The following is a 12,668-nucleotide window of genomic DNA, read 5'->3' on the forward strand; positions in this document are numbered from 1 at the left end:
TCTCGTTTTCTATATCCTTCCCTCGCTCCATGGTTCTGCCCTTGTCTCTCCTTTACATCTTGCCCCTGCCTCTCTTTACGCCTGTATTTGTCCTTCCTCGCTCCTCGCTCCTCTCGCTCTCTCTCTCTTGCTCTGGCTCTCCATTCCCTCTACCCATCTATGTCTCTCTCCCCAGGTCGGCTATAAGCAGGTATATTCCATACTTGCGTGTGTTGCTGTGTATTCGCGGTAGAGACCGCCTCACCAGCAGCAGCTTTCAATCCACCCGCCGATCAACCCTCACTAGCCAATCATCAGAGACCAGCCGCCCCACCAAGCCCCGCCTCTCCTCCCAATCCGACAGCGAATCCGTGAGTGTACCTCATGTGTTACGCGGCATGTCCGTTTTACATGGTCTTGTTGCGGTCGCTTTGAATCACTGATTTAACATCGTCTGTGAACGCCTGTCTCAGGGGGGCTTCTCGGACACGGATGCGGACCTCTCATCTCGGACGTCTGTGAGTCGTCAGTTGTCCTCTGATGTTAAACAGGTTAGGCAAGCCAGCCAGAGGTCAAAAGCGAGGGGTCGTGACTTGGGAATGTTTGAGAGAGCTGCGGCCCACAACCCCTCTGACCCCTCCATATGTCGCCTATCACAGATCACTGTGAGTATACAGAGAGGTTGTATGTCATCGTACCGTTGCCTTACTCATATAAGGTAAAAAGTGGGTGTGTGTGTGTGTGTGTGTGTGGGAGATACCAAAATGCCTTCCTCGTCTCTCCTACACTCTCTACCTGCACTTAAATGGAATTTTATTAGGAGTAAGTAACAAAACTAAGAACCACGTCAAGAACCTGATGACAAGGGTGTGGGTTAGTTTCCAGCAGGCTATTTTTAAGCTATAATGTGACTGCTGATGATGAGGGGCCTCTACTATTGAAACGATTTTTCAAAACTATGCCGAATGCACTCCTTCCCAAGTTAGATGGGTGATCTCATGTTGTGTAGGAGTCCTGATGACTTTGTGTTTATGGACGCATTCCTTACCGCGAAATTCACTGAGGTCGTGCCTCTTAAAATCCATGTATGTCAACTTTATGAGCGGTGTTCCTTACTCCAGAGCCCTCTTATAATCACAGCTTTTTCAACACCGAGGCCTCATGATATGGATGGGTGATCTTAATCCCCCCCCCCCCCAACATCACTTGCCGTGTTGATTTGGAGTGTTTTCGAAATTCTGAGCTTTTAAAAATAGGCCAAGTGGGCAACTCATGAGGATAGGTTTTATGTTTTTGTTTTTTTCAGACTGTATGAAAACAGAGGTGACAAAGTAGGTGAGAGACAGATGAGGAGACTGAGAACAGATCCCAAGGTCGGTTAGCAAGGTGGAGTACTTGAAGTAAACAAGGTAGAGAATACAATATCGCCGGGTACGCAGCCATTAAGTGGACAAAATAAGATACTAAAGTGAGTTGTTTTGTTTTGTTTTGTTTTTTATGGATTTCAACATAACTTGTAAAGTTGCTTTTTGGTCTCAGCAAAACAAACTTTTTTTTCCAATATGTTTTTTTTGGTTTTTCCTGCTAAGATTGGATTTGGGTGATCAAACACAAAGCACCACTGTCATGCTGTGAGGCCATTGAAGAATGATTGCCGTCTGCAGGTCCCTCTATGTGGGACACAGTTTATGGAACACTTCAGTCTCTCTGTAATCATCCTGTGTACTTACACTACCGTTCAAAAGTTTGGGATCACCCAAACAATTTTGTGTTTTCCATGAAAAGTCACACTTATTCACCACCATATGTTGTGAAATGAATAGAAAATAGAGTCAAGACATTGACAAGGTTAGAAATAATGATTTGTATTTGAAATAAGATTTTTTTTACATCAAACTTTGCTTTCGTCAAAGAATCCTCCATTTGCAGCAATTACAGCATTGCAGACCTTTGGCATTCTAGCTGTTAATTTGTTGAGGTAATCTGGAGAAATTGCACCCCACGCTTCCAGAAGCAGCTCCCACAAGTTGGATTGGTTGGATGGGCACTTCTTGCGTACCATACGGTCAAGCTGCTCCCACAACAGCTCAATGGGGTTCAGATCTGGTGACTGCGCTGGCCACTCCATTACCGATAGAATACCAGCTGCCTGCTTCTGCTCTAAATAGTTCTTGCACAATTTGGAGGTGTGTTTAGGGTCATTGTCCTGTTGTAGGATGAAATTGGCTCCAATCAAGCGCTGTCCACTGGGTATGGCATGGCGTTGCAAAATGGAGTGATAGCCTTCCTTATTCAGAATCCCTTTTACCCTGTACAAATCTCCCACCTTACCAGCACCAAAGCAACCCCAGACCATCACATTACCTCCACCATGCTTAACAGATGGCGTCAGGCATTCTTCCAGCATCTTTTCATTTGTTCTGCGTCTCACAAACGTTCTTCTTTGTGATCCAAACACCTCAAACTTGGATTCATCCGTCCACAACACTTTTTTCCAGTCTTCCTCTGTCCAATGTCTGTGTTCTTTTGCCCATCTTAATCTTTTTCTTTTATTGGTCAGTCTCAGATATGGCTTTTTCTTTGCCACTCTGCCCTGAAGCCCAGAATCCCGCAGCCGCCTCTTCACTGTAGATGTTGACACTGGTGTTTTGCGGGTACTATTTAATGAAGATGCCAGTTGGGGACCTGTGAGGCGTCTGTTTCTCAAACTAGAGACTCTAATGTACTTATCTTCTTGCTCAGTTGTGCAACGCGGCCTCCCACTTCTTTTTCTACTCTGGTTAGAGCCTGTTTGTGCTGTCCTCTGAAGGGAGTAGTACACACCGGTGTAGGAAATCTTCAATTTCTTAGCCATTTCTCGCATGGAATAGCCTTCATTTCTAAGAACAAGAATAGACTGTCGAGTTTCAGATGAAAGTTCTCTTTTTCTGGCCATTTTGAGCGTTTAATTGACCCCACAAATGTGATGCTCCAGAAACTCAATCTGCTCAAAGGAAGGTCAGTTTTGTAGCTTCTGTAACGAGCTAAACTGTTTTCGGATGTGTGAACATGATTGCACAAGGGTTTTCTAATCATCAATTAGCCTTCTGAGCCAATGAGCAAACACATTGTACCATTAGAACACTGGAGTGATAGTTGCTTGAAATGGGTCTCTATACACCTATGTAGATATTGCACCAAAAACCAGACATTTGCAGCTAGAATAGTCATTTACCACATTAGCAATGTATAGAGTGTATTTCTTTAAAGTTAAGACTAGTTTAAAGTTATCTTCATTGAAAAGTACAGTGCTTTTCCTTCAAAAATATGGACATTTCAATGTGATCCCAAACTTTTGAACGGTAGTGTAGGTCACACAAAAACACAAGTAAAACACACACACACACACACACACACAATATGACAAGACACAGGTGGGAACATGCAGACATACACATATAAATCTCTCCATCTCGACTGAGCACACAAATCGCGCACACACACACACACACACACACACACACACACACACACACACACACACACACACACACACACAGCTCCATGCAGGTCAGGTCGACCGGGGACTCCATCATGGAGGGTCTAAAGACTAATCCAGTAATCTGTGAGTTTCAAACCTAATCCACACTTTGCATGACATGACTCCATGTTCTCCTACACTACATTTGTTGGTCTGGGTGAGTGTTGACGACCGTTTCTCCAGGAGTTGTCAACAACCATCTGCTTCCATTGCCTCACAATCCAGTGGATGTGAACTTTGGCTTGTATCTAACACTGCTGTGTTCCTACTGGCCACACACAGCATGTGTCATGCAGAAATGCCACTGACCAATATACTGAACCTGTAAAAATTTTGTGTGAATGTGACCGAGGTTGTGTTTTTGTGCATTCTCTTCAGACTGTGACAGATGCTGAGGATATCTCCATGTCTGACATCAGCCTCCAGTCAAACAATCGCCTGCCTGCCACTGTAAGAATACACCACATGACTCTTTCTTTTCACAGTACAAGGATAGTGGTCATAAAAAACAGCTTTATGCATTTTGTTTGAAACCAGAGTGAGAGGTATACAATGACAATTGAGGGGGTCAGCTTTTTCCCCAGGGCCTTAAGGGAACCCAGCACAGCACAGGCACATGCTTCACTGAACTGAAGTCTTACAATCCTTACAATATCTTGCTTGTTTAACGTAATGTCTGCAGTCTGTATTTGATGATGAACCAAAACCATTACAGCAGCTCATGGCGCACGTACCACAAAACAACTTTTGTAGTCAGGGGTCGCCAACAAAGTGTTTTAGAGCAAAACTGCCAGTAAATGAGACCCACACAAACAGGACCTCCCCCCCACCACACACACACACCCACCCACAAAGCAGACAGTCATTGGGTAGCTAACATTAGTTAGCTAATGTTAGGTAAGGCAAACATTACCTTTAGCCAGTGAACGTTAGTTAGCTAAACTGTAACTTAAGGCATGAGTTAGAAACTAGCTAACATTAGCATTAATCCATATAGACACTTGACACAATCTAATTCAGAAACTCTCAAGGTAAGAAAGTACAGTTTATTAAACTAGCTAGATAGCTAGCTGCTCACGTTAACCTACAGTGTCTCCATTGGCTTGCACTACTTTAATGAGGATGTGAGCCACTGCAATGATGTGAGTGAGGCAGGACGTTCGCCTGACGTCAAGTTTAAGAAATGGTGTGATCCACTGTATGGGTGTCTGAAATTGAAGATTCTTCCAGGCATGAATATGGGAAATATATTGTGATATTTACTATTACAGCTAACAAGGATATCGAAATGTTTTGACACCCCCCCACGACCTGTTGTTTTTACATCTTTTTGGGGGTGGGGGGGTTCAAGTCTTAATTAGGGGGGGTCAGACCCCCCTAATCCCCCCATAATTTGAACTGTGGAGGAAAATGTCTTGCATAAAATAATCATAAAATGAGGAACCATGGAAATACTTATCCCATGGCATCTCCTATCCTGTGGACGTCTGATATGTAGACCATCTTCTTTTTCTTTTCTTTTTTTTGTCTTGTCGAGTTTTATGCGTTTTGGTCACCTGTGTTTTATTACTGTCAAGAGTTGTATCCCATTTTTAGTATGATTTAAGTTGTCCTTTCAAAACAGCATATGGGGCATACTGGCAGAATTTACCACATGAGAACTGCTGCTGGGAGGCTTGCTTACTCTCTGAAAGGAGAAAACTCCAGACAAGTTCAAATAAGTAGAAATAGGTAGAATATTCCTTTAACCACTTCATTTTCTCTGCTTACCCTCAATCAATCCAATCTGCCTTCTTACATCAACCTGTAAAGCACCATTGATTTCCTCTAGCTGTGCCACATCATCAGTCTAGTGTTGGAAGATACATTATATAGTATAAATTTATAGTACACACACACACACACACACACACACACACACACACACACACACACACACACACACGTATATCATATATATAATCCAGTGAGTCAAGTAAATTCTTTATGAGACAGTACAAGCCTGTTTCATGCCATAAGCAATCATCAGCTGTCAATAAAGCTACTGCCTCGTCATGCACATCATGTGCACAACATCCAATGGGGAAGGGAGAGGTGCGACATTCAAAAATTCAAAAACACGTGATCACTAACAGTCCAATGGGGGGGAGGGGGGTTGGTATTTGTCTATTGGCATGATTTGTTTATAATTACAAAATAGGTGCTTATATCTAGGTATGCAACTGCTGACCAATTCATTCTTGTTATTCAATGTGGACATTTCTGGTTTGCAAATGATAAAATATTTTTCAGTTAGACATATATTGCATATTGCACTACTGGTTGTCTCAAAGAATTTACTTGACTCACTGGATTTTATATATATATATGTATATATATATATATATATATATATATATGTATATATATATATATATATATATATATATATATATATATATATATATATATATATATATACCTCTCACCCTTTTGTGTCTTTCTTAAGCTCGGGTCCTCTACCAGAGGCCTAGGAGTTTGAGGGTTCTTCGCAATATCTTAGCTGTTCCTCGGACCACACTTTTCTGGACAGAGACCTCAGATGTTGTTCCTGGAATCTGCTGGAGCCATGCTCCTAGTTTAAGGGTCATAACTCCTAGTGCCCCTATTACCACTGGGACTGCTGTGGATGTCACCTTCCACATCTGATCTAGTTCTTCCTTCAGCCCTTGGTATTTCTCTAGCTTCTCATGCTCTTTTTTTCCTGATGTTGCTGTTGCTTGAGATTGCTACATTGATCACTACTTCTGTGTTATGTTCCTTGTTGACCACCACAATGTCTGGTTGGTTAGCCAGCACCTGCTTGACAGTCTGGAACTTGAAGTCCCACAGGATCTTAGCTCTGCCACTCTCAACCACCTTTGGCAGAGTCTCCCATTTGGACTTGGAGATTTCCAGTCTATATTCAGTACAGATATTCCTATACACTATCCCAGACACTTGGTTATGCCTTTCAGTGTATGCTTTCCCAGCTAGCATTTTACACCCTGCTACTAAGTGCTGGACTGTCTCAGGGACATCTTTGCACAGCCTGCATCTTGGGTCTTGTCTGGTGTGGTAGACCCATGTGTGTGTGTGTGTGTGTGTAATTAATTTTTTTTTTTAAAAACGCCTAACCATTGGTTCAGATTTGTGAACGACACCGGGGTTAAAATTAAATCTCAGGATGTACCACATTTCACTGACCACATCAACTCTGTGGAAAACCGCATCATGTTCACCAGGGAGGATGTGAAAAAGGGCAGGTTAGCCTTCTAAGATTGTGAAATTGCAGTTGGTGATGGGGGACATTTGATTGTTGATGTTTAACGTAAACCAATACTGATCAGTACTTAAGGTTTGACTCTCATCATCTACTGGAGCACAAACTAGGAGTCATCAGGACGCTGTACTACTGAGCTCACAACATTCCCACCGACATGGCAGCTGGGGAAAGGGAGAAATCTCACATTAAACAGGCCCTGGTTATGTGTGGTTATCCTAACTGGGCATTTGTTAAAGCCAGGAAGACGCCCAAACAGGGCAGCAGCCAATCGAAGAGAGAAGGACAACAGCTGCCAAAGTGTAAACCAGTGGTGATTCTGTATGTGGCGGGAGTGTCAGAACAATTTAGACACGTATTTTCCAAACACCACATCTCAGGTTCTTTCAAACCCCAAAACACACTATGCCAGAAATTGTACCACCCCAAGGATCGGGTCCCCCATCACGAAAAGAGCAATATAGTGTACGCTGTTAAGTGCCAGGAGGATTGCCGTGACTTGTACATCGGGGGAACCAAACAGACGCTGGCCAAGAGGACGGCACAACACAGGAGAGCTAACGCTTCAGGCCAGGACTCCACAGTCTACACCCATCTACAGGCCAGTGGCCACTCTTACAAGGATGAGGATGTGCACATCCTTGATAGGGAGGTTTGAACAGGGAGTCAAAGAGGCCATCTATGTGAAGAGGGAATGACCATCCCTGAAAATATAAATATAAACTAATTAAACTAGCTAAATGAAAATAAGCTAAAGTAAAACATGTAATAAGCCTAATCTAATGCAGCCCAACTCTTCTGGTCCTATGCGTGTGCAGCCGGGATGAATTTAGTACGGAGTTATTGATCACAGCTGTCCGGCCAACTGATATAGTCAAACCCCATCAACCACATAGTGGAAAAGCTATTAGCAACCAGCCCCACCAGTCGATGCTTTTGATCAGTCCGCTCTCTCTCTTGTTTTCTCTTGTCTCGGTTAAGTGGAGCAGAACTTTACTGAACAGGAAGAGAGCAACAGTTGATTAACAGCCTCTTCCTTCCCATATACACACACACACACATTTTCTTTCTTACTGGTGGTTGATAAAAATCCTTGCACTTTCTCTCTCTCTCTCTCTGTCTCTCTCTCTGTCTCCCTCTCTGTCCTTCACCCTATCTGTCTCTCTCTCTCCATCTCGCTCTCTCTATCTGTCTGTCTGTCTGTCTGTCTCTCTGCTTCTCTCCCTCTCTCTCTCTCTCTCTCTCTCTTTCTCTCTCTCTCTCTCTCTCCCCCTCTCTGTCTCTGTCTGTCTCTCTGTCTCTCTCTTTACAGTTGGAAAACGTGGTGGAGGAGATGGGGAATAAGGAAGTGTCCTCCGCCATCGGATCCTCCATGTCCTCCCCTTCCTTCATGCATAGCCAGGCAGGTTTCTGTGCCAACAAAACCATTGGCCTCCAATTGACCCAAACCTCCAGCTGTCTCGCCAAGGAGCCCCTAGAGGTAGCCAGGCTGGATGCACCGTTGCAGTGCATTAGTGGACAAACATCCAATGTGGGCGTGTGACCGATCACTGCAGTTCTGTGTGTGTGTGTGTGTGTGTGTGTGTGTGTGTGTGTGTGTGTGTGTGTGTGTGTGTGTGTGTGTGGTCGCCTCCTCCCTCTTTCCTATACCAGCATGTGATCGAATACATCACAACACCAGTATTTGCCCCCTCCTCTTAAAAGATAGAGCGTGTGAATGGTGAATGTACATGAATGCAGGCCAGTTACATACATGTGTGCTTGTTTGCATGTGCAAGTTGGGCTTGGTGTCCTTGGCGTGTGAGATATAAGAACAAACAACGCTTATTAAACCACGAAATGTGAGAAGTCGAGCTACGAGAAGTTTTAAACTGTTGTTGTGTTCTTGGTCTTCCATTCTGCCATATTTGAGGATGTGTGAATATGAACACACCATTAATTCAAGATGTTTTTACTTTGTAATAACACACACACACACACACACACACACACACACACACACACACACACACACAAAGGGTGACGCAGAGGAGGGAGGACACAGCCTTTGTATTCCCCCTCTGGCTCTTTGTCAGTGAATTTTCCATCCCCAGTCATTATATGGATTAGATGGGTAGTCAGATCAGGACAGCATGAATGAGTCACACCACCACAGCATCTCCTTCACCTCTTAATCATCCACCCTTGGTTGTGTGTGTGTGTATGCGTGTTTGTGTTTGTATGTATGCACACACGTGCAATGTTGGGGTCTATGTGCATGCACAAACTCTGTATGTGTGTGTGTGTTTGCATGGGCACACGTGCAATGTTGGGTCTTTGTGCACGCACAAACTCTGTGTGTGCGCGTGCATGTGTGTATACGTGTTTATGTTTGAATTTATACACACACGTGCAATGTTGGGGTCTACGTGCATACACGAACTCTGTATGTGTGTGTGTGTGTGTGTGTGTGTGTGTGTGTGTGTGTGTGTGTGTGTGTGTGTGTGTTTGCATGCACACAAGTGCAATGTGTGTGTGTGTGTGTGTGCATGTGTGTAGGTGTGTGATGTGTCTGTCCCTGAGGTCAATTTCATCTGATAAGTCCAAAGGGCACCGTTGAGTGTTTTGTTTTGAAGACTGGCCAACTGCCCACACAGCAGCATTCTGATAAACTGTCCTTGCGTGTGTGTGTGTGTGCGTGTGTGTGTGTGTGTGCGAGTGTGTGTGTGGGACGCTCTGCACTATTGACACCGTACATTGTTCTAATATCTACTGTAAAGCTATACGGGTGGCAGGCTGATAACCTTGTATGCTGTGTAAGACTGCGATGTGAGGATTTCAAGACAATCTCCGAGCACATGCGAGCTGACCAAATTTGGTCTCAAAACACAAACATGGACACCTCAAATAGACATGACCCCCCCCCACCCACCCAATCAGCATCCCCCGCCATGTGAACAATATGTTGTCAACGCTGGTTTTTATCCGTCCTGGACATTCCAGTCTTAGAAACTCGTGAGATCGCCGCGTCATCGACTATGATTGTATTGCACCGTTCCGAGACAGACCTTTAAGTACAACCTCTCCATGCTGCTGAAAGGACGAGTCTTAGTACAAAGGAAGACAGGCTGATACGGGGCGTCCAGGTGGCGTAGCGGTCTGGTCCGTTGCCTACCAACGTGAGGCTCTCCGGTTCGAATTCCCGTGTTACCGCCGGCTTGGTCGGGCATCCCTACAGACGCAATTGGCCGTGTCTGCGAGTGGGAAGCGGGGTTGTGGGTATGAGTCCTGGTCGCTGCGCCAGCGCCTCCTCTGATCGGTCGCGGCGCCTGTTCGGGGAGGGGGAACAGCGTGATCCTCCCACGCGCTATGTCCCCCCTGGCGAAACTCCTCACTGTCAGGTGAAAAGAAGCGGCTGGTGACTCCACATGTATCGGAGGAGGCATGCGGTAGTCTGCAGCCCTCCCCGGATCGGCAGAGAGGGTGGAGCAGCGACCACGACGGCTGGGAAAATAGGGTAATTGCCAAGCACAAAAAAAGGGGGGGGGTCCAAAAAAAAAGAAAGAGGCTGATACATACCCACTGTTTACCACTTGTCAGGCAATACACGTTGGTGGAATGTACAAAATTGTATATGATAAATATCTTTAAGAAAAAGCGAGATGGCCAGAATATAGTATTAAAAAAAGTATATACTGAGAATAAAATTGTATTTATGTTCTGATGATGCAAAAGTTTCATGTTGATTCCGTAATGGATGTACGAAATGTTTGACCTGTGCTGTTTTTATTTATTTTTCTAAATAAAAAAATAGAAAAAAAAGAAGACTCGTTCATCAGTGTGTGGCTGCTCCTCGCCTGTCTCGGGCCATTTGGGATCCTCTTTAGGATCGTGAACTTGACAAGGCCGCCATTAATGTAACATGATTTTAAAGCCCTCCGGGACTGCATTTTGATTTGGGGCTGTGCAAATAAAAGTTGACTTGACTTGACATTGCTCTGTCACAGTATCACTCACTCACTCTCACACACACTCACACTCACACTCACACTCACACACACACACACACACACAACACAAAAAACCCTTTGGACCTCAAACCTATGGTGCAGTAGAGCTTAGATGTACTTCATCTTAATCGGTCCCAGGTTTCTGCCACATCCAAACAGCTTGACGGGATCACTGAAAGTAAGGGCTCCTCTCCTGCCATATGGGGGATCTGCTGTGAACACGGATCTGGGCTCCCCGAGTCCCTTCAGACACGCCATTTACCACAACACGGCCACGAGGACTCTGATGCTGTAATGTGGGTGACGGTGATGCAATTTGAGAACTGGGGGCCTGGTGTGTTTACAGTAAAGCCACCAGGTTCATTTCCTTCTGTTGACCTCTGCCTGAGATCCCCCCTGCACAAGTAAGGACATTGTGGATGTGTTGGTGTCGGGTGACAGAATGGGGTGAAAGGACACATCTGGCACAGGGGGAGCTTTCTGTGTGTGCTGGCGCTCAGGGAGTCTCCCTGTACGCGTCGGCTCCCTCTACAGGTAGGTGCTAGTAGTTCTGTCACGGGGGGGGGGGTCTGGGTCGGTGTCCAGGTTGGTCTGAGAGAGAGAGACAGAGAGAAAGAATTTCGAATTTCAAGGTCAAGTTTTTTAACAAATTTAACAAAATTGTTTAACAAAAAACGGACTTGACGTCTTTTTAACAATCTGAACAATATGAACAAAGTCACTCCTTCACAATATCCCGTCCAACAAATACATTTTCCATCACAGAACCGATTCACAACGCAGCTGAAAGAGAGAGACAATCACCCCACACTAAGGTGTTCATTCAACTTTTGAATAAATTTCAAGCAATGCTGCAAATGAAGGTGCACTCCCATCAGATCGTCTTTTTTTTTCACTTTACCCCTTTTTCTCCCCGATTGTACTTGGCCAATTACCCCACTCTTCCAGTCGTCCCGGTCGCTGCTCCACCCCCTCTGTCGATTTGGGGAGGGCTGCAGACTACCACATGCCTCCTCTGATACATGTGGAGTCGCCAGCCGCTTCTTTTCACCTGACAGTGAGGCGTTTCACCAGGGGCACGTAGCGCGTGGGAGGATCATACTATGCCCCCACTTCCCCCTCCCCGAACAGGCGTCCCGACTGACCAGAGGAGGCGCTGGTGCAGCGACCAGGACACATACCCACATCCGGCTTCCCCCCCCGCCATGCCACCCGGCCTACGGGTCCTATATCTCCATACCTCCACGACCACGAGAAGGATGGAGCTGTTCATATTAAGAAACCGTTGATCACGTGATTGGATTCTGTTCCCGTTTCATTTTTTCGTTTTTCTTCAGCAAATGCTTTGCATTGCATGCTGTCGCACTTTATTCTGAATAAAAAAGTGTATCCTTCTCAAGTGAGCATGTAAACCTTTATGTGAATTTTGGGCATTTTATTCGATATTTGCCATTTCCATCAAGTGTTAGAGGAGAATATTCACACATCACTTAGGCGGAAATGTGGCCATGGGAGCAAACTTCCTGTTTGTCTGTGATCACTCAGCATGCTGGCTCTGCCTTCCCTTCCCTTCTCTTCTCTTCTCTTCTCTTCTCTTCTCTTCTCTTCTCTTCTCTTCTCTTCTCTTCTCTTCTCTTCTCTTCCCTTCTCTCTCTTTCTCCCTCTCTTTCTCTGCTTCTCTCCATGTCTGCCTCTCTGTCTTTCTCTCTTTCGCTGCCTGTCTGTTTCTCCGTCTCTGACATTTCTTGTTTCTTTCATCCCTCTTTTTGTCTCATTGGCTTTGTTTCTGTCTCTCAGTCGCCATTGCAAAGATGTTTTTAGTCTCCATTATAACCCTTCATAAGGTCAAGCTGAGAGGTCACTGACATTTTGGCAGCCA

At 45.0% G+C, this 12,668-nt stretch overlaps 1 protein-coding gene across 1 annotated transcript in view; it reads left to right on the plus strand.

The window, feature by feature from the left end:
* opn4b (opsin 4b) overlaps nt 1-8,343 on the plus strand; it is a 40,341-nt gene extending 31,998 nt beyond the window's left edge. The window contains 4 exon segments of the mRNA XM_056296734.1: nt 176-350; nt 453-644; nt 3,878-3,949; nt 8,113-8,343. Coding sequence (XP_056152709.1) covers nt 176-350; nt 453-644; nt 3,878-3,949; nt 8,113-8,343 — 670 coding nt within the window.
* Nucleotides 8,344-12,668: the final 4,325 nt, after the last annotated feature.

This window comes from Lampris incognitus, chromosome 17 (genome assembly GCF_029633865.1).
Source record: "Lampris incognitus isolate fLamInc1 chromosome 17, fLamInc1.hap2, whole genome shotgun sequence".
NCBI classification, from domain to species: domain Eukaryota; kingdom Metazoa; phylum Chordata; class Actinopteri; order Lampriformes; family Lampridae; genus Lampris; species Lampris incognitus.